The 25,692-nt window shown below is 40.1% G+C and overlaps 1 protein-coding gene across 13 annotated transcripts in view; it reads right to left on the reverse strand.

Annotated features, from left to right (window-relative positions):
- The window catches only part of CADPS (calcium dependent secretion activator), a 483,498-nt gene that overhangs the window by 344,863 nt on the left and 112,943 nt on the right, over positions 1-25,692 (reverse strand). For all 13 annotated transcript variants that reach the window (XM_015130515.3, XM_077993272.1, XM_077993270.1 and 10 more), the window contains exon 3: positions 17,668-18,000. In XM_015130515.3, the coding sequence (XP_014986001.1) occupies positions 17,668-18,000 (333 nt within the window). The remainder of the gene's footprint in view (positions 1-17,667; positions 18,001-25,692) is intronic.

Below are 25,692 nucleotides of genomic sequence, written 5' to 3' on the forward strand. Positions count from 1 at the left end.
TGTCCAGGTATCATTTTCTTCATCTTTAAGGGGAAATAGGAAGATGTTCTCCTTGCCTTGCTGTGGAGCTGTGAAGACCAAATAAAATAATGCCAACTGCCTAACTTGGTATAAAAGCTAAATGAGCACGAAGAGAAAGATACTGCAGGACCTGATACCATTTCCCCAAAACATTATTTTTTAAACAAATTAAAAACACAGTTCATTCCAATAGGTTCATAAAGAATTAACAACATGAACATATTATTTAAAAGATGATTTACAGGTAAGACATCCACAGAGCAAATCTTGGACACTTGAAACAATCATCTGGGGCAGTTTGCAGGCAATTCTCCTAGTAAGCAAATGTTTGAGTAAGCATTTTTTTTATAATTTCTTGCATAAACATTCTTGATCCATAAATTCTACAACTTTCTATCTTACTCCATGAAAGAAACAAATACTTAGAATAAACCTAAGGAAAGTGTTGAGTCATTATACAGGAAAAATTAAATTTCCCCCTTTATGTTGCTTGTTTCTTTAAAAGAAGTTAGACTCAATTAGATAGAAAGACTGGGGAAACAATGTCAGAATATGGAAAGAAGTCCTTATTTCTTTCTAGTGGATTTCTTACTAGATCCTGCATACCTGTACAACTTGCAGAAATCCAGAAACCATGGCAAACAATTCTATTTCCGAACTACAGATTTATTAAACTTAAAAAATCTACGTAGCTGGGCGCAGTGTCTCATGCCTGTAATCCCAGCGCTTTGGGAGGCCAAGTCAGGTTGCTCGCGAGGTTAGGAGATCGAGAGCAGCGTGACCAATATGATGAAACCCCATCTCTACTAAAAATACAAAAAAATTAGCTGGGCATGGTGGCACGCACTTGTAGTCCCAACTATTCAGGAGGCTGAGGCAGAAGAATCACTTGAACCCTGGAGGCAGAGGTTGCAGTGAGCCAAGATCGTGCCACTGCACTCCAGCCTGGGCAACAGAGAGAGACTCCATCTAAAAAAATAAACACAGACACATACACACACACACACAAAACCCCAGAATCTAAGTAAATAAGTCAGTCTTATAGGAAGCCAAGGTGGGAAGATCACTTGAGGCCAGGAGTTCAAGACCAGCCTGGGTAACATAGTGCCACCATCTCTCTACAAAAATTAAAAAACAAAAAACAAAAACATAGTAGCCAGGTGTGGTGGCACATGCCTGTAGTCCCAGCTACTCAGGAGGCTGAGGCAGGAGGATTGCTGAGCCCACGAGGTAGAGGCTCCAGTGAGCTGAGATTGCACCACTGCAGTCTAGCCTGGGCAAGAGAGTGAGACCCTGTCTTTTACAGCAAAAAAAAAAAAAAAAAAAAAAAAAGTAAATGAAAAAGTCATATCAAGATTCTATAGACGTTGATGGTGTTCTCATCTTTCCTTCTACTGGGCAAATCAGATCTGTCAGTCTCTCACTCATAAACACCTAAGAGCTTCTTATAATCCTTGGAGTAAATCCAAGCTCTGAGCTATGGCCTAAGATGCTCTGTGTGATCTGTCCCCAGGGCAGCCTTCCAAATGCACTTCATTTCTGTTTCTGTTTGGTCTCTGTGCTCCATCCACACTGATCTTATGTCTTGGTATCTTTTGAACCAAGCTTATTGCTTTGTTTCATCAAAAGCACTTCCTTTTCCAGGTATGGTCTTCCCCAGACTGTTCCTTCATTTCCATCAGACCTCTGCTGAAGGGTCACAAACCTTACAGAGACTGCTCTATCTACATAATCTCAAATACCACCATTATCCTCTGTCCCCTCATTCTGATTTGTTTTTCTGTTTTTCTTTATAGCCCATATCTCTCTTTATATGACATGGTATACTTTTTTTTTTCTTGTTTTCCCCATTAAACATCAGTTTTTTGAGAGGAGAAATCTCATCTGTTACATTTGCTACTACGTCCTCAGTTCCTGGAACAGTGTCTGGTGTATGATAGACACTCAATTCACATTGAATAAGTGCACAGTTGAATGTTGTTTTATCATTAATAACGCATCTGGTCTTACACACCTATTTTCACTCTCACCTCACGTTTTTATGAGGTTTTGCTGATTTTATTGTAATCAAGACAGTATTTTAAGATGGAAAAGCAATGCCTGCCCATTTCAGAGTGACATAATGAAGTAGCTAGTACTTCTTGATGACAAAAGGATCAGAGAGAAAATATGTTATTTTCTCTTAAAGGTATTTGAAATAACAAACTAATGACTCTCAAAACTGCCAATTAAAAACACGATTAGACTATCTTTCTACATTTGCTAATAATCTCTGAAAAACAAAAATACTTACACATTAAAAAAAAAAAATTGATGCCTGGCGTGGTGGTTCACGCCTGTAATCCCAGCACTTTGGGAGGCCGAGGCGGGGGGATTACCTGAGGTCAGGAGATCGAGACCAGCCTGGCCAACATGGTGAAACCCCGTCTCTACTAAAAGTACAAGAAAATTAACTTAGTGTGGTGGCAGGTGCCTGTAATCCCAGCTACTCGGGAGCCTGAGGCAGGAGAATCACTTGAACCTGGGAGGCAGAGGTTGCAGTGAGCCGAGATTGTAGCATTGCACTCTAGCCTGGGCAACAAGAGTGAAACTACGTCTCAAAAAATAAAATTAAATTGAATTTTAAAAAATGATTGCTTTTTCATTAGGAGTGGCCAATTACCTTCAGGTCTTAATTTCATGTTATATGTAGTGGTTTTATTTACTGTAGCAATAGAAAACATTATTTTATAATAAAACATTGCCTGTTTACTAAAATAAATTGGTAAAATAAGTTGGGTATATATTGGCTTTAAACAATTTTATGCCAGGGCATGTCAACAATAATCATAGTTTGAGGAATTATGGTAGATTCAAAAGTGGCCAAAATCTTTCTCTCTGATTATAACCACACATTTGCAATGTGAATTTATAGCTTCTCCCATCAAGAGATGGAGTCTGCTTCTCCTCCCGTGAATTTTGGCTGGCCTTGTAACTTCCTTTGCCAATAGAAAACAGTGGAAGCAACAGTATGACAGTTCTGAACCAAGACTTCCAGAGTCCTTGTACACTTTTACTTAGAACCCTGTCCAACGGCCATATGAAAAAGTCCAGGGTGTGGAATCATTCCCACTGAGGTTATCCTAGATCAATCCACAGTCATCTGGCCTTCTAATAGAACAAAGCTTCCTACCAAACCCCACAGCTGACAACAAACACAACAAACTCAATAAGTGAGCCCAGCCAAGACCATAAGAACTACCCAGCTCATTTGTAGGCTTGTGAGCAATAACACATGTTTCTTGTTTTAAGCAATTGAATTTAAGGATTGTTTGTTATGCAGCAACAGCTAACCCATACAGGTATTATCACAACAGTAAAAGAAACACATCCCTTGTAAAGGCAAGGGCTTTGCAGCTTTCTAATGATTTTTGTTAAATATTTTTGGCTTCCCTATACATAAGGATTTCAGACTTCTTATCTCTTGTCCAGTTCCAGAATCTACTCAGATTTCACCCTTACTCTTGAATAATGAGGAACTCTATCTAGCTTGGGTTCCTTTACCTCAGCCAACCTATCATCTCCTCCCTTCCAATTTCAAAGAAGCAGTCTTTTAAAGCTAGCATATCAGCATTGATGCCAGGAAGCAAGCACACCAGTATAGTTCAGAAAAGTGGACAATTTAGGTTGAAGACAGAGAATGAAAGAGACAAAGGAAGAGAATCCAGATTAGGACAATTGCCACAGGAAAGAGAGGTTGGTGGTTAACACTAGAACCCCACTGTAGTTATGCCTGTATCTTACTAGTCATCTACTACTCATAATGCTTACTCATTTTAAATGCTGTCTGTGTTCATAAGCTATTTACACAATAATACTGGATAACAAACAACCCTTGAAACCGGTTACTTACACTAACATATGTTGATTGCCATGTTTATGGGTCTGTGAGCTGATTGGGGTTCTGTTGACCTAGACTGAGCATGGCTGTAGGTTTTAGACTATGGGTTGCTTTAGAGTTGGCTTATCTGGGCTTGGCTCCAGGCTGTGGGTCCAGTTAGATTTGTTTCATTTGTATCATGCAGAGGCCCATGCTACAGGGGTAACAACTGTCTAGGTCATGGTCTTCTCTTGGAAGATCCCCAAAGTGCAATGGCAGCAAAACCATATGCACAGGCACATCTCAAGACCTCTGCTCATTTAGTCTGCTGACAGCCCACTCACAAAACAAGCATGATGGCTGGGGCCAAAGTTAAGGGGTGGAGAAGCTCACTTAATGCCCAATGAGCCATGGTAGGGTGTTTAATTTTAATACACAGCAGCAAAGAATTGAGGTAATTATTTCATTCAACCACATTACACTTATGATACAATTTTGTCTCTACTCTGGTCTATCACTGGGTAAAAGAAGATACCAGACATCTCAGATCATCTCTCTTTATTCAGTCTAAACAATTTCTTCATTATTCAAACCCAGCTCACCTAGTACCTTCTCTGTGAAGCGGCAGCTGACCAATCAAACCCTATTGTCATCTGATAGCTATAAAGTGCTCCAGCTGTTGAAACTTATACCACTCTGCTATGTCCCCTACTGCCCCCATCACCATGCCACTAACTACCATCACCAACCCAGGCTATCATTTACTGAGTTCCTATCGTGTGACGGGTTCCTTACATACCTTATTTCTATCTGATAGTTAGTAATATCTCTTTGGAGAAAAGTTAATTAACTTGCTAAAGGTCACATAGATAATAAATAGCTAAACCTGGATTTACACTGCCACTATATATTACAATTGTCTACTGTTTTACATATTGACTTTTAACAGTTAGAATGTATTGTGGATGGATTTTATTCCTTCAAATTGCATTGTATACTTATTGAAGGCACTTCTTCAGATTGTTTCCTGGCACAATTTGATTAATTGTTTCAATAACTGATTCCAGAGAACCAGCCCACCCTATACTTCATTATTCATTAGAAAGGAACTTTCTTAAGATGTGAGAATTGGATTAATTAATGGTAGCTAATAAAGCTAGCATGAACCACCTTATTAAACAGGTACTATCGTAGTATCCCAGCTGTACAAGGAAGAGCTGGTACCATTCCTACTGAAACTATTCCAAAAAATTGAGGTGGAGGGACTCCTGCCTAACTGATTTTATAAGGCCAGCATCATCTTGACACCAAAACCTAGCAGAGACATAGCAAAAAAGGAAAACTTCAGGCCGATTTTCTTGATGAACATTCATGCAAAATCCTCAGCAAAATACTGGCAAACTGAGTCCAGCAGCACATCAAAAAGCTAATCCATCATGATCAAGTAGGACTTATACCTGGGATGCAAGTTTGGTTCAACATATACAAATCAATAAATGTGATTCATCACATAAGCAGCATTCAAGGCAAAAACCACATGATTATCTCAACAGATGCAGAAAAGGCTTTCAATAAAATCCAACATCCATTCATGTTAACAACTCTCAATAAACTAGGTATTGAAGGAACATACCTCAAAATAATAAGAGCCATCTATGTCAAACCCACAGCCAACATCATACTGAATAGGCAAAAGCTGGAAGCATTCCCCTTGAAAACTGGTACAAGACAAGGATGCCCTTTCTCACCACTTCTATTCAACACTGTATCGGAAGTCTTGGTCAGGGCGATGAAGCAAGAGAAAGAAAAAAAGAGCATCCAAATAGGAAAAGAGGAAGTCAGACTATCCCTGTTTGCAGATGACATGATCCTATGTCTATAAATCCCCCATAGTCTCAGCCCAGAAGTTTCTTAAGCTGATAAACAACTTCAGCAGTCTCAGGATACAAAAATTAATGTGCAAAGATCACTAGCATTTCTTACAACAACAGTGAAGGTGACAGCCAAATCAGGAAAGAATTCCCATTCACAACTGCCACAAAAAGAATAAAATACCCAGGAATACAGCTAACTAGGGAGTGAAAGATCTCTACAAGGACAACCACAAATCACTGCCCAAAGAAATCAGAGATGACACAAACAAATGGAAAAACATCCAATGCTCATGGATAGAAAGAATCAATACTGTTAAAATGGTCATACTGCCCAAAGCAATTTATAGATTCAGTGCAATTCCTATTAAACTATCATTGAGATTTTTCACAGAACTAGAAAAAAATATTTAAAAATTCATACGGAATCAAAAAAGAGCCTGGATAGCCAAGGAAATCCTACCAAAAAAAGAACAAAGCTGGAGGCATCATTCTACCTGACTTCAAACTATACTACAGGGCTACAGTAACCAAAACAGCATGGTATTTGTAGAAAAACACATGCAAAGACGAATGGAACAGAATAGAGAACCCCAAAATAAGACCTTACACCTTCAAATATGTGATCTTCCACAAACCTGACAAAAAGAAGCAATGGGGAAAGGATTCTCTATTCAACAAATGGTGCTGGGATAACTGGCTAGCTATATGCAGAAGATTGAAACTGGACACCTTCCTTATACCATACACAAAAATTAAGACAGATTAAAGACTTAAATATAAAACTCAAAACTATAAAAACCCTGGAAGACAACCTAGGCAATACCATTCAGGACATAGGCACGGCAAAGATTTCATGATGAAGACACCAAAAGCAATTGCAACAAAAGCAAAAACTGACAAATGGGATCTAATTAAACTAAAAAGCTTCTGCATAGAAAAATAAACTATCAACAGAGTAAACAGACTACTGACAGAATGGAGAGAATTTTTGCAAACTATGCATCTGACAAACTCTAATATCATGCATCTATAAGGAACTTAAACAAATTTATAAGAAACAAACCACCCAATGAAAAAGTAGGCAAAGGACATGAACACTTCTCAAAAGGAGATATACATGCAGCCAACAATCATATGAAGAAAAGCTCAACATCACTGATCATTATAGAAATGCAAATCAAAACCACAATGAGATACCATCCCACACGAGTCAGAATGGCTATTATTAAAAAGTCAAAAAATAACAGATGGGCTGGGCGTGGTGGCTCACGCCTGTAATCCCAGCACTTTGGGAGGCCGAGGCGGGCGGATCACAAGGTCAGGAAATCGAGACCATTCTGGTGAACACGGTCTCTACTGAAAATACAAAAAAATTAGCCCAGCGTGGTTGCGGGCGCCTGTAGTCCCAGCTTCTAGGGAGGCTGAGGCAGGAGAATGGCGTTAACCCGGGAGGCGGCGGAGCTTGCAGTGAGCAGAGATCGCACCACTGCACTCCAGCCTGGGGGACAGAGCGAGATTCCGTCTCAAAAATAAATAAAAAAATAAATAAAATAAAATAACAGATGTTGGAAGAGTTGTGGAGAAAAAGAGTGCTTTTGGGTGGAAAAGGTAAGATCTAATGTCCATGGAATAATTTTTTGAAAGTAAATAATTATTGTTGCTATGATGTGATAATTATTTAATTTAGAGGTTAACAAACTGCAGCCCTTGAGTCAAATATGCCAGCTGCCTGTTTTTGTAAATAAAGTTTAACTAGAACACAGCCATGCCCATATACCTTACATATTATACGTGGCTGCTTTCACCACAATGAGAATTAAGTAGTTGTTACAAAGACCATGGGGTTCACAAAGCCTAAAATATTTACCAACTCCTAGTTTACTTATTAACTGAAAAGCTTTGCAATTTGGAATTTTATGTGTGATGTTGTATGTTCTTCCTCCAAAGAACAACTGTTTAAAAATTTGGCCCAGCTAGGAAACAACATGAAATAGCTACAGTTTTCAGGTCATCCAATTGGCCAGATCACATATAAGCATGACAAGATAAGAAAAACAAGCATTCCCTATCCTTCAACCATCCTCTGAAGACTGCAGGGCTTTGTTACCTACGTTTTTAAAAATTAAATCAGGAAACACTTGGATTGCTACGATAGAACATAAATGAGCAAAGCAAAGAAACCTAAGGAGTCTTCATTGAATAGATGTGTCCATTAAAATAATTCTTAGCCAATATACAGAATTGAGTCTTCAACTAAGCTTTCTTTTCTTCCAACAAATTTTAGGGGAAAAAAGAGACAAATAGAAGAGATTCATAAAAGACTTAGCAAAATATACACATACCTACCACCTTCCTAGAGTCTAGACAGGATCAATAAACTTTCTACTTAATCTCCAAAATCTTCTCTATGGAAAAGATGACTACTTAGGAGCTTGCTTTGAAGTCTTGAAATGTTGAGTTCAAATCCAAGCTTTGTTGCTGACTGACTGTTTGACCTTGGAAAAAATTGTCCAACCCCCCGTTTAGCTTGTTTATTAAAATGTAGGTACAAATGTCTGCTTTAAAGACTTGTTATGAGGATCAAATATGATGATGCATATAAAGTATTAGCCTTACTGTCTGGCACATAGTAAGTGCTTAATACTTGGTAGGTAAAATTGATGTCCAAACTGGAGATCAGAACATAAATTATGAAGCCTCCACTAAGAGTTCACCCTAAAAGAATGATGTAGAATCATTCACTAGCCACCAAGGAAAGGGAATTAATGTATTTTATTCATATTGTCAAAAAAAAAAAAAAGGATTGAAACACAAAGGGTTAACAACAAAATTTAATCAATACACTATACTCCATTACCCAAGCTTCTGCTAATTCTGCATCAGTCTGAATCACTGAGGAAACCAAAAGGCTGCATGTTGGAAGAAGAAAAATTCAAATTACTAGCATAGGGAATCTGGACTGGTGAAACGTGTTCAAAGGCTAGCAAAATATCTCTATTTGCAAGGCTATGCTAGATGGCTTATAGACTTTGTCATTTGGCAAAAGGTAGAAAAAAGCAGAAAATATTATTTTTTATGTATTTTTCTGAAAGTACACCTCTTTTACATCTCTGATTACAATTTTGTGGCTTAATGCATATGAAAAGACTGAATAAACGAGCATACTTATGAATCCATTTTGGCAACAAAGGAAAGAGATTGCTGAAATGTCTATAGCAGTTTTGAAGGCTGCATAGAAAATGCCCAATTCCCCGCTCCTTAGATGCAGGATACTCACTGTCTCTCAATTTCTACTTTCCATTGCTGTTAGCTTCTTGCTAACAGCAGGTGCAATCAGATAGAAATATCTGGCCATGTGTTCTAGAAACAAGTGATAGAGAAGTAAGAAAAACCATGATGGGGTCTTCAGAAAATTGTTGCTATGGGAAATTAAATATTGCCCTCTGGCCCTGTACCAACCACATCGTTAATGCCTCTAAATTTGTCGCTAGTAACTGAGTATATGCATCTTTTTGTTTTCTCTTTTTTTTTTTTTTTTTTTTTGTGAGACAGGGTCTTGCTCTGTCACCCAGGCTGGAGTGCAGTGGCACAATTACAGCTCACTGCAGCCTCGGCTTCCCAGACTCAAGTAATTCTCCCATCCCAGCCTCCCAAGTGTGAGCCACCACGCCCAGCTAAATTATTTCGTATTATTTTTTGTAGAGATGGCATTTTGCCATGTTGCTCAGCCTGGTCTTGAACTCCTAGTCTCAAGTGATCCATACTCCTCAGGCTCCCAAAGTGCTGGCATTACAGATGTGAGCCACTACACCTGGCCAGTATATACGTATTGATCTATTTTCAATTGGAAGATTGCTGAAATTAAAGTACATCTGGCAAGCAAAGTCATTTAAAACTGGCAGTCCCTTGAATAGCTAATGACTTTTAGGGGCAGTGTATGACTTTGAAAAGACAAGGTTAATTTCTGTCCTCCTTTGGTCAACCATGTCTTGGAAGAGACAGATTGAGTGTGGTCAGAAGGAAAGTTTATGCCTGAAAGATTACTGTGTCCCTCAGGTAATATCCACATTATAAAACAGGAGTACTGGCAGGTAAATTCAAGCTGAATACTGAAGACCTGTGACACTGCTGCACTTTGTTGAACCAGAAAAAAATGACCAAATGTGCACCTTGTGTAATGTGGGCATTTAAGCCCCTTGAGGCCATAACTGCCTTGGACTCTGCATTTACTGATTTAGTCAATATTTAATTGTGCATCTATTTTGTGCTGGGCACTGTGCTAAGTGTTGGCTGTACAGTGGTGAACACAACAGACATCACTCTTCCTCATAACGAAATCTAGAAGAAGAGATAGACAATAACAAAGAAAATAAGTGTGCAAAGCAATTTCAGATTGCATTAAGTGCTATATAAGCAGGGTATTTTTTCAGGAAGGAAAAGAGCAAACACTGAGGAGCCCATTTTAGGCAGAATGGTAAGGGAAAACTTCTCTACAAAGGTTACATTTAAAATGATACCTGAAGGAGCCAGCCTTATGAAAGCCTGTGGGATGGGGGAGGGACAATGTGGCAAACAATGTTTGGATGCCTCACACAGTAAGTTCTGCCCTACTACGGTCCCACCCTTGAGTGTGGGAGGAACCTAATCAATAGTATATAACTTCTTTCAAGAGGATATGCTTCTAATCAATAGTATATGCCAAGAATGAAGAGATTTTACATCCAGTTGACTCTAAACTAATCTAAAGGGAAACTAATGTCAGACTTAATCAAACAATTGATTGATTGATTGATTGAGATAGAGTCTCGATCTGTCAGCCAGGCTGGAGTGCAGTAGTAGGTGTTATCATGGCTCACTTCAGCCTTCACCTCCTGGTCTCAAGCGATTCTCCCACCTCAGCCCCTCAAGTGGCTGGGACCACAGGTACATGCCACCATGCCTGCCTAATTTTTTAAAATTTTGTAGAGACAGAGTCTCCCTATGTTTCTCAGGCTGTTCTCGAACTTCTGGCCTCAAGCAATCCTCGCTCCGCAGTTTCCCAAAGTGTTGGGATTTCAGATGTGAGCCACTGTGCCCAGCCAGGTGATCCTTTTAATAGTGCATCTAGAAATAAAAAAATTTGATGCACCAGAGACTCTCTCTCTCCCTGTTGCTGAATCTGGAGATTCTACAGCTGCAAGGAAAGGAGTTTTGCCAACAACATGAAGGAGCCTAGAAGTGGATCCTTTCCTGTTGAGCCTCCAGATGAGAACACAGCCTGGCCAGCACCTTAATTCCAGCTTTGTGAGACCCTTAATAGAGGACCTGGCTAAGTCATGCCTGGACTTCTGACCTAGAAAAACTGTGAGATAATAAATGGGCATTCTTTTAAGCTGCTAAATTTGTGGCAATTTGTTACATGGCCAAGACAACACAAACAATAATCTAAGCAGGACAACTATGAAGTCATTGAGAGACGTGTAGTGAACAAGGAGGACAATTAGTCAGGAGCCACATCGTGGGCCATTGTAAGACAAAGTAAGAAAGTTTAGGCTCTATCCTCAGCATACAACACATGATGCCTAGTGCACAGTAGATGCTAAAATCTGTTGAATGAATGACGAAAGTATGTTTCTAAATAAAAGGGTTTAATATTAGCCTTCCATCAACCACTTCCTATCTCCAGATTTTAAAATATTTCTTCTGTAGATATTCAGTGAAAGACCATTCATGCAAAAAACTATATTGTTGTTTTAGGATCAATAAAAGAGGTGAAGAAATAGAGTCTGGCCCCTAAAGCATATGTTCAGTCAACAGACCTACCAGAAACTTCTGGATCAGGAAAAAGCTATGTAGTTATATGGAGATTAAGGGCTCTGTAATGAGGTATGGATACAACCCAGCAATCTGGGTCACAGCTGAAAGCCTGATAATTTGAGGTTTCTCTTCAGAGTCTAATAAACTATCTGAAAAGCTGCCAAGTGCTCATCAAGTTCAAGGAAGATAGTACTGTAATAAGATAACCACATCATCAAAGGCCATGCTGATGATGGTTTGGAGGAAAGGAAATTAAATGTTAAGAAAATTAGCAGTTCAATAATCATAGAGAATCCAATATTGAAAATGCAAAGGTGTTTATAAATTGAGAAATCAAGTTTCTTGATTTCTTTCTTCTTCCTTCCAGACTTATCTGAAAAGCCTCTAGAAATTCAGAGAGAATAAATGAAGAGATTATTGTCATATCCTATTAGTTGGAGTGTGGATGTTATCCCTGCTGCCAGTTGGGCACATGTAATGGCCAAGGAGAAAGTTGGAGTCATGCTGCACTTAGTTTAGAAGGGAAGAGTGTGATCAGTAACAGAAAAACTAGAAATGTCATTTCAAAGAGCAGAATGGAAACATCGAGATACAACTGACATCCTTAGCTCATATAGACCACATCTCTTCAAAATTAGCTGGATTGCTTCACTAAGAAGTCTATTTGCATTTAAAAATACATGAAGATGTAGACCCTATTCCTTCTAAAATGCACCTCTGAGGTATTTTTCAGGGGAAAATATCCACACAGTTTTGAACGAGGTAGTTAAGGATAACTCACAAACTTACAAAGAGGAGTAGAAAGTAGCAGACAGCTGGTACCACTGAGAATCAAATTTACACCAAATTTGAAGGTCACTAAAGGGAAAGAGGAGAGATGGTGCATCTTGAAAATGTTTTTAAATATCATATTATCATCATCATTGCTGTCAGCTTTGCATTTCATGAAGATGGAAAGCAGGTCTGTCTTAGCTTCATTTCTCAGATAATACAACCTATTCTGAAATTATCTCACTTAAAAATTTTTTTTGGCCAGGCGCGGTGGCTCATGCCTGTAATCCCAGCACTTTGGGAGGCCGAGGCAGGTAGATCACGCGGTCAGGAGTTCGAGACCATCCTGGCTAACACGGTGAAAACCCGTCTCTGCTAAAAATACAAAAAATTAGCCAGGTGTGGTTGTGGACGCCTGTAGTCCCAGCTACTCGGGAGGCTGAGATAGGAGAATGGCATGAACCAGGGAAGCAGAGCTTGCAGTGAGCCGAGATTGCGCCACTGCACTCCAGCCTGGGTGACAGAGTGAGACTCCATCTTAAAAAAATAAAAATAATTTTTTTTGAGACAGGGTCTCACTCTGTTACCCAGGCTAGGGTGCAGTGGTGAGATCATGGCTCACTGTAGCCCTGACCTCCCAGGCTCAAGTGATCCTCCCACCTCAGCCTCCTAAGTAGCTGGCACTATGGGTACATGCCACCACACCCAGCTAGTTTTTAAATTATTTGTAGAGGTGGAACCTAGGCTGGTCTCAGACTCTTGTACTTGTGTAACCCTCCCACCTTGGTGTCCTAAAGTGCTGGAATGGAGCTGTGTGCTCAGCCTACCTTACATTTTTTGAGTTACCTTTAGAATTCAACTCAAATAGCTACATAATTGACTGCACCTTCCCAAGGGTCTATGAAAAATAAAAACAACACTGATTCATAATAAAATTTGCCATTTTACTTTGGATATTATGTTGAGTATGAACTTCTTCTACGAGATTTATCCACTAATTCTCAAAGAAACAGAATAGACGCTAAGAAACTCCGTGTGCAAATTCAGAGACACTTGTTAAACTCTCTTGCTTTTCTCTTATGTTTTGATAGACATCGTTCATGTTACAACAGACAACTGATATGCAACTGATATAATCACCCTTTGATAAATGTCATTTCTCATTTGAGAAAAAATGGCAGTTACTGGCAGAACCTTATAAAGAGAGAGCATGGGAACTTTCACAAAGCAGCAGCAGAAATCCGATTACAGCTTCCCCTAGGATATGATACGCATAAGAGGAAAACATTAAGCACATTTTGGGTTTGGGAAGCACCTAGAAATTGCTTTGTTTGGTAAGGAGAAGAAGGTCTGGAAAATAAAAAATTAAACAAGAAACAATTTCAGCAGAGTGAGAATGAAAGTGATATAATATAATTTCTGTATTCTTGCTCCTGTGAGTTGATATGAGTTGGGCAGAACTGAGAGTGTAGTCTGCGAGAAAGTGAGTAAATCTATAATTTCAGACACCTGATGGTAAGGCATGACAGGTACACTATCTTTGCTGCCTGTCTACATACAGCCTGCCAGCAAGGAAAGAGGAGGGAGGTAAATTAAATCTCTGCTTTGCTGCCTGCCTATGCAGACTTCAGATGAATGCCGTTGTGCTCAGTCTGGGGCTATCTTCAGGGATGGAGTCAGAGAGCTCTGTCCCACCAGCCTCAGTGCATCAGGGCACTGGCTACTATCACCATGCCTTCTGCCTCACTGTGGTGTGAGATGATCTAAGAGGGCCAGCCAATGAAAAGTTTCTATTTTAATAGTTAGGTTTCACTTTAATGCATATTATTTTTTGTAAAAAGAATACATCAAAGCTGTGATTTTATGTACATTACCTAAAATAATGACAGGTTTAAAAAGTGAACTTGGGGCCAGGCACAGTGGCTCACACATGTAATCCCAGCACTTTGGGAGGCCAAGGTGGGTGGATCACCTGAGGTCAGGAGTTCGAGACCAGCCTGGTCAACATGGAAAAACCCATCTCTACTAAAAATACAAAAATTAGCCAGGCATGGTGGTGCGCCTGTAATCCAAGCTATTCAGGAGGCTGAGGCATGAGAATCACTTGAACCTGGGAGGTGGAGGTTGCAGTGAGCCGAGCTTGTGCCACTGCACTCCAGCCTGGGTGACAGAGTGAGACTCTTCATCTCCCAAAAAAACAAAAACCAAAAAAGGTGAATTTGGGAGTTGGTTTAATAAGAAATATTAAATAATCATACAGGTAGTTAGTACTCAGAAATGGCAAAAATCATGAAGGTGGTATGTCTAGAAGTCTAGAAAACAATTCAGAAGATAATTTTCTTCATATCTCATTGTTCTGATGGTTTCTTTGTTGAGACTTTTGGTATTTGTTTTCATTTACAGAATAACTGTGTTTAAGGTAGAAATTTGGAGTCAGAAAAAAGTATAAATGAAAATCATAAAAATCAACCATAATCCTATCCTTTAAACATAAGCACAGTTAACATTTTGTTATTTGCCTGTCTAGTACCTTTTTCCATCATTTTTTCCCCATAGAAATGGGACTGTGTCTGCATACTGTGCTTCACAGCCAGATTCTCTACTCAGCAATATCTAAGGAACATTTTCCCACATGGCAAGCTTTCTTCTTTAACAATTCTTTTATTGCTGTTCTATTGGATAATGAATATTCCCTTGTATGGTTAAATCAAAATCTAATTAATTAATCCTATACTGTTGGGAATTAAGCATGTTTCCATTTTTTCACTGTCATATAAAAGGCTGCAATGAACATCTTTGGACTTCACACTCTTGCACACACTTCTGAGTACCTACTTGTAATGAATTCCTAAAGGCGGAGCTCCTAGGTCAAAAAGTTTTCCCATTATAAAGGTGTTCTGCTGCAAACTGACAGATTACAGAAAGGCTGCATTAAGAATTTATTGCCACAGTAAGTTTGGAGAATAGCCATTTCTATATTGTCATAGAAATGGGTATTACATGTTGTGAAATATTATCATGACCAATGTTTTCTTTCTTTTAAAATACTTTCATTTGCCAATATACTCCTTAAACTTAGATTACTAAAGACATACAAATCAAAACCATATATTTAGAATTCATGTGTATTTTTGTATGTATAAATTACATATCTTCTTTTGCCCTAATTCCTATTGATATGAAACCCTGAAACAATAATCAGATTTAGATATGAATAGAGAGTAAAATACTAAACAATAGAGAGTAAAATACAGTAGCTCTGTCCCAAGAAGAAGTACTTTCCTTTATCTTGTAATTTTTTTGTTGGAGACAGAGTCTCGCTCTGTTGCCCAGGGTGGAATGCAATGGCATGATCTCAGGTTCAAGCAATTCTCCTGCCTCAGCCTCCCTAGTAGCTGGGATTACAGGCATCCACCATCATGCCTGGCTGATTTTTATATTTTTAGTAGGGTTTCACCATGTCGGCCAGGCTGATCTTGAACTCCTGACCTCAGGTAATCCACTTAGCCTCCCAAAGTGCTGAGATTACAGGTCTGAGCCACTGTGCCTGTCCTATCTTGTAATTCTTTTTGGCTAAGAGTACAATCTTTATTCTGGGGAGAGAAGGTATTATTCTTTAATATTATTGTACTTTTTTCTATTTCACAAAAAAGATGTTGAGGGTAAAATGAGTTGGATTAATTTATTTTAAGAGTACAATCTTTATTCTGGGGAGAGAAGACAATATTCTTTAATATTATTGCACTTTTTTCTATTTCACAAAAAAGACGTTGAGGGTAAAATGAGTTGGATTAATTCATTTTTTAGGAGAAAAGAGTAAAATATGATCCTGCCACTGAGATAAGACAAGAAATGGCATAGCAATGGATTCATTCCAATGATGCTGAGGTTTGGGCAAGCACAGAAAATATGCATGATAAGCTGTTGCAGTAAGAAGAAAAATTAATCCCTAGAATAATTTTGTACCTAGAAGGTTTAGGAACACTTGACTCTCTCTGTAATTCGGAATCTTGCTTATAATTCAGGTGGATGACTTTTCAATATGGAAGCTATGACACCTTCTTGTGGTGGACATGCTGGTGGAGGTGATAGTGGTGGTGGAGGCTGACGCCACCTGCTTATCCCATTCTAAAACTGCTACATGGTGGGATGTAGTTACATTTTAAATAAAAATGATTAAATGTAATTTTATATTGATATTTGAAATTTCAAAATACTTTTTGACCCGTCACAGAAATCTTTCATCTCCAGATTTGTAATCAATGTTTTCAATTAAAGTTGGATGACATGAAAGTAGATACCACCAATATCTTTGAATGTGATGCATGTGTTGTATTATGAAATGCTAAACAGACTCTTACTAAAGCATCCAGAAAATTCTAGGTGATATATCATAGTTGATAAGACCCTACCTACTAGTTAAAATAATTTTCCATTATCCATTTATTAATTCAATAAACATTTACTGAGCATTCACTATGTGTCAAGATTTTATACACTGGGAATATTAGCAAACAAGGCAAAGATGAATCTCTCTGATAATTCTTTGAAGGCGAAGGGCAACATAATTACCAGGAAGGAAGGCCCTTGTTTAAAATGCAGATTCCTGGGCCATGCTCTGAGGCTGCAGAATGAGAATCTCTAGGGCTAGGGGCTGGGAATGTGCTCCTAAGAGACACCCAGTAAGAATTCCAGACTGCAAAATAGGCACATAATAAATATTTATTGAATAAATGAATATAATGCTAAGATTAGGTAGGATATCAAGATACGAGATACCTCGCTTTCCCGGTCCTCTATCTAGAGGAAATACAGGCCCATTTTGGGGTGGACCCAAGCAGAGCCTCAGCTCTCACTATCAGAACCACTCAGAAATTCATGATGTGACTAATATACAGGTATTAGGCCTTGTGCAAATTTCCCATTTTAAAAAATTTCTCTTGACAGGCAGGTGCTAAGTTCAGTTGTCTTCCCACCTGAGGAAGCACAAGCCCTTCCACTGGCAAACACCAAAGGCAAAACCATATTTTTTTTTAAATTGATTTTTAGCACTTTTGACACATGGAAACCAGACCTTACTCATAGGGCCAACTTACCCATTAGACACAATGAGCTCAGTGCCTAGGGCCCCTGAGACTTTTAGGAGCTCACAGAATTTTTTTTTTTTTTTTTTTTTTTTAAGAAGAAGAAAAGCATGAATATAATGTAGCCTAAATAGTATTCAACTTTTTACCAGTAGAGTAATAACTTTTAATCCAGTAAAAAAAAAATCAAGAAGCATCTCATAGAAGTCGGAATGCAGCTCTGCTTACCCACAGCTCTGGGCCCAGGTGAGAAACGCCTTACCTGGCAGGCATTGTACAGGAGCTGATGTTCGAACTTCTTGATCCCAAGAATGTTCTGGAACATCTCATAGAGTTGCTCCTTGCTCAGAATCAGCTCGGAGGCTGCGCTGGCTGTCATCCGGGCCTGCTGCTTCCGGGGGTCCTCTTCTCCACGGTAGATGGCATCAAATTTGGCCATCCAGGAGCTCAGCACAGTCTCCTTGCTGAGGCCATCAATCTCGGGCAGGCTGCGCACCCTCTTCTCAATGTGCTTCTTGAAGACCTCCCGGGAGTCGTTGGCAGAACAGCCTCCACTCTGCACCATGCGGGCCACACGGTCGCTCTTCAGGAACACCTAAGCAAGAACAGGGACAGGAAAGACAGTAAGAGAGTTGGCCACAGAGGGACCAGTTTCCTGGGGCTGGACACTGGGCCAGCCCACCTCACGTGCATCCCAGGAGGAACCACTGTGGGTCTCGTCTTGCCCTACCACCTCCTGGCTGTGCAAACTCAAACTAGTTACTTACACATTCTGCTTCTGTGTCCACATCTGTAAGATAAGAATAACACTTGTACCTACCAGGTTGTTGCAAGGGTTAACGAGATGATACTATCATGAGAGGCAGCACATAGCATAGAGACCTCTGCCCAGGCTGCATAGGTCTTGCCCCTTAGTGGCTGTGTGACTTTGGGCAAGTTAACCTCTTTGTACCTCAGTGTTCTCATTTATAAAATGGGGATAATAGTATTTATTTAATGTTCAATTTCCTTTTGAGACAGTCTTGCTCTGTCACCTAGGCTGGAGTACAGTGACATAATCACAGCTCACTGCAACCTCCTCCTCCCAGGCTTAAGTGACCTCCAGCCTCAGCCTTATGATCAGCTGGGACTACAGGTGCATGCCAGCACATCTGGCTAATTTTATTTTATTTTATTTTTGTATTTTTGGTAGAGTCAGGGTTTCACCATGTTGCCCAGGTTGGTCTCAAACTTCTGGGCTCAAGCAACCCATCCACCTCGGCCTCCAAAAGTGCTGGGATTACAGGCGTGAATCAATGCACCCAGCATTTAATTTTTTTTTTTTAAATAGAGGCAGGACTTTGCTCTGTTATCTAAGTCAGACTTCAGTGGTGATCATGATGCACTGCAACCTCAAACTCCTGGGCTCAAGCCATCCTCCTGCTTCAGCCTCCAAGTAGCTGGGACTATAAGTGTGTGCCAGTATGCCTTGACAATTTTTAAAACTTTTTGTAGAAACAGGGTCTTGCTGTGTTGCCCAGGCCAGTATGTATTTTTAAATGAGGATTAAATGTGTTAACATGTAAAACACACACAAAATAGTGCCTGGCCCATATTACACTTGTTGCTGTTATTATTATTATATGTAAATGCCTGGCATGATATCCGGCACATAGCGTTAAACATTAACCACTATTTGTATCTCCTTTTATCCCTTCAATGACACTTTTAATTGGAAGTATACAAGTATCAGGTAAACATATATTTAATTATCTATCTTCCTTCCTTAAATGTAAACTCTACTTGGGCAAGGAATGTGTCCTTGTTCCTTGCAATGTCTTCAGGTCCTAGAATGTCTTCAGCAGTTGACACTTTAAAAGTGAATTAAGGGTGAACATAGGTATTATGTTAAGTTTATTTTGTAGATGAAAAACCGAGACTTCAGAGAGGGGAAGGGACTTTCTTTTGGTAACTCAAATTGTCTAACTACCAATAGATAGTCTTTTTACTTCACCGTGGTTACCTTCCTTCCCGCAGAGTTCTCCTGCTTAATGAAAACCTCTTCCGCCTGGTGGAAAATCCCTGGTTGGTCTGCTGGTGCTGCCTGGTTGAGTCCTGGGACCAAGCTTTCTATTAAGAATGTCTTACTTTCGCTCCACTGCCCACCATTCGGAAGCTTACATGAGCTACACGGTTCTGGGGTGTAATACAAGGCAGTGAAGCCGCCATTTCATATTCACGGAGAGGAAGCATCTGACAGGTTTGAGCTGTGTCCTGGTCACACTTCAGAAGGTGCATAAATATCCTTCAAGAGGCAGAGCAAACGTTCATTCCCCTGTCAGATTTCAGGAAATGCACTTGTTGGCCATGAGACAGCACTGCCTGGGGGCGTCTCATTGCCTCATGCTTCATTGCAAAGCCTTTCTGGGGTGGAGAAATGTTTTTTTAAAAAAGGCTCCAGTTTATTGTTGACTTTAATGAACTAATTTAGAAAGGAGGGCTGAGGGTTTGCCTCACAGGGTAGAGGCCATGGCCTGCCCCCCTGTGAGTGGGAACTGGTACTCAGATGAGACCTTAGAGTTAATTTGAAAATTAATTATAGACAAAAAAGTTTCAAATGAATCCTCAGGCCTTATGAGTCTTAATGAGCTAAATAATTCACCTGAAAACCTGTAACACTTAATGGGGATGGTTTCTCCATCTAACCAACACATTACGGATCTCAAACAACAGCACTTTTAGGCTAGTGGAGGAAGTCTCTGGAGAGGCAATGGAACATTGTGGCAGAAGCTGTAAATCATCTCAGGCCAGCTCTGCCTTTAACTTGCTGTGTGACCTTGAGTAAATCATCTCCCCTCTCTGATTCTCTAATTTCTTTCTTTCTTTTTCTTTTTTTTTTTTAGACAGAGTCTCACTTTGTTGCCCAGGCTGAAGTACAGTGGTGCGATCTTGGCTCACACACAGCAACATCCGCCTCCTGGGTTCAAGCAATTCTTCTGCCTCAGCCTCCCAAGTAGATGGGATTACAGGTATCCGCCACCATCCCCAGCTAATTTTTGCATTATTATTATTATTTTTAGTAGTAGAGATGGGGTTTCTCTATGTAGGCCAGGCTGGTCTCAAACTCCCAACCTCAAGTGATCCACCCGCCTTAGCTTCCCAAAGTGCTGAGATTACAGGTGTGAGCCACCATGCCTGGCCTGATTCCCCAATTTTTTGTCCATACATCAAAGGAGTTGAACTATAACATTTGGGGCTATCCTTTTAACTATAATGATTATAAACTTCTCCATGAAGCCATTCATCCTTTCTTTGGTTACTCCCTAGGTAGAAGACACTGGACCAGGTATCAGGAATACAATGGTGAGGAAGACACAGATTTAGCTCTCATGGAGTCCAACTGACATAATCCTAATAATACCATGCAAATATGATTATGATCTGGAAAAAGTGCTCTCAAGACAAGGGTCCACAGGAACCTATAGCTAGGAATCTATTCTAATATGTGGTCAAGAAAGCCTTTCTGAAAGAAAACACCTTTGAGATGATGTGTGAAAGATGGATAGGTGAATGGAGAACTGTAAGTTATTTTAGAGAGAAGGAAAAATACATGTGAAGACCCCAAGTGCCTGAGGAAATAAGGTGGAGTCAGTGTGGTTGTGGCAATGAGGGCTGGGGGTGATAGGTGTGAGATGGGCAGGGAGGGGCCAGAGAGCCCAGGGAGGCATTGAGGAAGAGGAGGTATTCAGGAGGAGGAGGGGATTAGGGTTGTTGGTCTTCATTTTAAGGGCACTGGAAAGCCATTGAAAGTTTTAAGCTGGGACACAGCACAAACCAGTTCACATTCTTTGGCTTTAATGTGGAAAACAGACTGAAGGGAGCCAAGAAAATAGGCAAGGAGGCCAATTGAGAGGTGCTTGTAGGAGAAGAGGTGAGTGTGATGGCAGTGGGGACACTATGGGGTTAAGCCTTTGTCGTCAGCACTAATAAACACAAGGGGTGACATGAAAACATTCAATCACCAATGAAGCTATACTCTCCTCTACATCTATGCACAGCAGTATCCCACAAACCCGAAATGCGCCTCAGTTATAAGCTCTCAGCCCCAGATTCTTTTTTCCCAAAGCCCTTCCAGAGCTGCCATCTGCCACTGTTTTTGTGACTGTTTGGTAAATATCTGATCTCCAGCTAGACTATAAGTTCCCGGGAGGCAGGGTTGTCATTGTTTGTTTCTATTACTTCTTAGTGCCTGAGACAGTGCCTGGCATGTAGCTGGTGCTCAGTAAATACTTGCGGAATGAGTGAATGAACTATAAGAGCAAAGCAGACTCCTCTAGCTGGAAAAATATGGAGTGAGACTATGCCTGGATTGGGGTGAGAAGGTCAAATGGAAACCAGCACACAGTATATTGGTCTCTTAAAACAAGAGACTTAAGCTAGATTTTCCATGGGACCTGATAACAAGGGGTAAGAAATAAAGATGTTGGCACTTGGGTCCCAGCTGGTGTAACTGGTTGAGTGATGTATTAGTCTGTTCTCACGTTGCTAATAAAGACATATCCAAGACTGAGTAATTTGCGAAGGAAAGAGATTTAATGGATTCACAGTTCCACATGGCTGGGGAGGCCTCACAATCATGGTGGAAGTCAAGAGAGAAGCAAAGGTACGTCTTACATGGCATGGCAGCAGGCAAGAGAGCATGTGCATGGGAACTCCCCTTTATAAAACCATCAGATCTCTTCAGACTTATTCACTCTCATGAGAACAGCATGGGAAAGACCTGCTCCAATGATTCAGTTACCTCTCACTGGTGACACATGGGAGACACGTCTCCTCCATGACACGTGGGAATTATGGGAGCTACAATTCAAGATGAGATTTGGGTGGGGACAAAGCTGGGGACAGCTGAACCATATCAAGCGAACCCTGAATCCTGGACATAGCATCTGCTTCACATAGCCCCTTCCTTTGTACGTAGTAGCTTCTCAGTAATATTTCTGAATTACCAGTGGAAGACAAGTCACCTAACCTCCACCAATCTCACTCTCCTTCATGGTAAACAATACAGGAATCCAGCCTTTCTTCTTTGATGAGGATCAAACTGAGAAGACTTTGAAAAGTGGAGGGATCTATCTGTCCTGTGTTAAGATACAACTGCCAGATCCTAGAAAGAGGAGAGATGACTGGAATGACAAGAACATGGAGGAAGGAGGCCAAAGACTGGGGAGACAGTGAAGATGAATTGCCCAAGGGAGATAAGACAGCCATGAGGAGAGAAGGTGGAAGCAGGAAAGTATTTTTCCAGGCACATTATCTGTCTTGGCTTCTCAGTCTGTCAAAGAGGAAGTGGGGCCTGGGCCAGCCTCACCCTATAATGAATACAAACACTAAATACTGATGTGCCTGTGTGTCTCTAAAACAACTGTTCAGACTCAATTGTGCTGGGAGCTCTGTCTGTATTTTGTATCTGTGTTTGTTTCTGTTTTTGCTTTTTAGTGGCTGCCACAAGAGACTTTAACCCCAAGCCCAGTTCTATTTGGGCACATCCATAAATCCTCCCCGCTTTTCTGCCAACTTCCAGACAGGTCATAATGAGAGATGGAAGATAAACAAATAAATATGGAATTGTGAAGGACAGTCCATTCAGCAACTCGACCTCATCCTTCAGTCCTTCCCTCCATCACTAGAGCCAAACAACCTCAAGGTCATTTTAGAAACACACAAACACATCAGTACTTAGTGACTGTTCACATTACGGATGAGGTTGGCCTAGCTCCCATTTGCTTGCTGATAGGCTGAGAAGCCAGGGCAGATTCATTCCTGCTCTGAAAAAGCATATCCTTTCAACATAAATAAGAAAAACACCTAGATGTTGGAGTAAATAATATTTACAAGAAACACAAACCTCATTGCTATTAACAAATGGACACATAAATAATGAAAGGGGTAGACATCATGGTTAGGAGGATGGGCCCCGGAATTAGAACACCTGGGTTCAAATCCTGGCTCTGTGGCTTGCTAGCTTTGCCACCTGAGCAAGTTACTTAATCTCCCTGGGCTTTAATTTCCTCACCTTTAAAATGGGGGTTATAAAAACCTTCCTTTGTAGGATTTTGGTGAGCCCTGAATCCTGATTCAGTGATATTATGCCTGCAAGTTGGTTAGCCTGTTGCCTACTACAGGCTAAATGTAATACAAGTTAGCTGTTATTTTTAAATGGAATATCATGCAGCCATGAAAAAAGATACATATTTTTTCATTAGCATTCAAAGATGTCCGTGATATATGGTTATCATGGACCAGAGCCTTCCAGGGTGAGGTGGGATTGGAGGATAGGAGCATGGATCTGGATTTCGAATACCATAGGAAATAAGACAGTTTACTGATGAGAGTATGTCATTTGTGTGACCTTTGTAAAGGTAGGAAGGAGACTGAAAACAACTGTGTTAAATAAAAGAAGTGGGTTCTTAATAGTTTGTGGTAATTTCCCACCTTAATATGCAAGCCAAATGGTTATCTTGACATGCATAGATACATTAAAAGTACCTGGAAAGATGTAAACCAAAGTTTAATTGTGGTTATGTAGGATGATGGGATTGTAAGTATTTTTTAACCATGTAAATGCAGAGATTTTTCTACATTGTCTGTTTTATTTTTATAGTGGGCATGTTTTACTTTCACGGTCATTTGAAACACACCTTTTCTACCTGGAAAAATACAAATTTTACCTTCTTTGAGGCAAGGTGCATTTTCATTTCTAAAATAAAATGTATTTTCAAGTCTTCAAAATATTCTTCACCAAAAAGTAAAGGATTCTGGGCACAGTTTCAGAAGCAGATCTAGGACCATGACCTTGTAGTAGGTGGTGCTAGGTTAGGAGCAAAAGTACTTTCCTTTCTCTTTTCTATATCCTTCTTCCCTGCTCCATCTTGCACCTCCCTTCCTCCATGCCCAGGGAGTGAACTGATTCTATCAACTTTCAACTATCTTCTTCTATTTCTATGCAGCATATGGACACCATACCACTATGCTCGTTTCTAACCTTAATATATTAATATATTCTAACCTCAATATATTAATAATGGAACTGTCCAGGTATATATATTTAGTCTTGAGAGCAATTAGGCAAGGAAGGCCCTATTACAGATGAAGCAACTAAGGCTCAGACTTGGCTGAGGTACCACAGTCAGAGTGTAACAGGACTAGAACTCAACCCACCTCTGTCGGGCACAATTTTTATTTTTAATTTATTTAGAGAGGATCTCATTCTGTCACCCATGCTGGAGTAGCTCACTGCAGCCTTGAACCTCTGGCCCCAAGTGATCCTCCCACCTCAGCCTCGCAAAGTACTGGGATTACAGATGTGAACGGCACCTGGCCTTGGACACTAAACTCATCCTTTTAATCACTCTGCCTTCCGCCTCCTGCCTCCTCCTTGCTGGGCTTTCCCTACAAGAATCAATGCTTTAGAGTGGGTAGTGACTTTGTCTAGGGATGTACCTGTTTATCATGGTATCTCAGGTACCGTGGAGTAGTTGTAGCCATTCTACTTATTAGAAAATATATTGCTTCATTTTAGAAAAATAGCCAGTGTGACCTGATTTATACTCCTCTTAAATAAAAACGTTCGACCATAAGAACTAAACAGAATGTCTTCTTGCATAGAAGAAACCTGCAGTTTTTGCCTGCCAACTGTTCTTCCTCTTCTGATAATAGTACCTCAGTCTTTCTTCCAAGAACCCCTTTCCCGTTGCACATAGTTGCAGTGGAATTGTCAATTGTAGGACTTTGTCCTTCTTTAGCCAAGTGATGGGTTGGAATTTGAGCTTGGTCAATAAGACCGCTACTTCTTGAGTTCACATTCTGAGTGGGTTGGCATGAGAATGGATTGGGCTGGAGTAGATTTATCCCAATGATGAAGTGTCTGTTATATCTTACTGTCTGGCTTCCTGAAGTTAAACTGCTCTGGTTTCCTTCTTTTCTGAAGCTTAGCTGTTTCTTCTGATAACAACAATACCAGCAACAACAGCAAACTATTGTTTTTGTTGTTGTTGCTTCTGATGTTGTTAGGATGATGATGATGATTAGGGCTGAATTTAACCACAGTTGGTTTCTGTTGCTAGCAACTAAAGAATTCGGTCTGTTGCAACGTTCAAAGCTAGTTTGACAAAAATGAACTGGCATTTATTAAAAAACAAAAACAAAAAACAAAAAACTAACAACCAAACAAAACAACACTCACACACCCCAAAGCTCAATCATAGCAGCTTCACTGGCTGAAGTTCAGACATCAGATGCAGTGTCCTGA

This window comes from Macaca mulatta, chromosome 2, assembly GCF_049350105.2.
Source record: "Macaca mulatta isolate MMU2019108-1 chromosome 2, T2T-MMU8v2.0, whole genome shotgun sequence".
NCBI lineage: Eukaryota > Metazoa > Chordata > Mammalia > Primates > Cercopithecidae > Macaca > Macaca mulatta.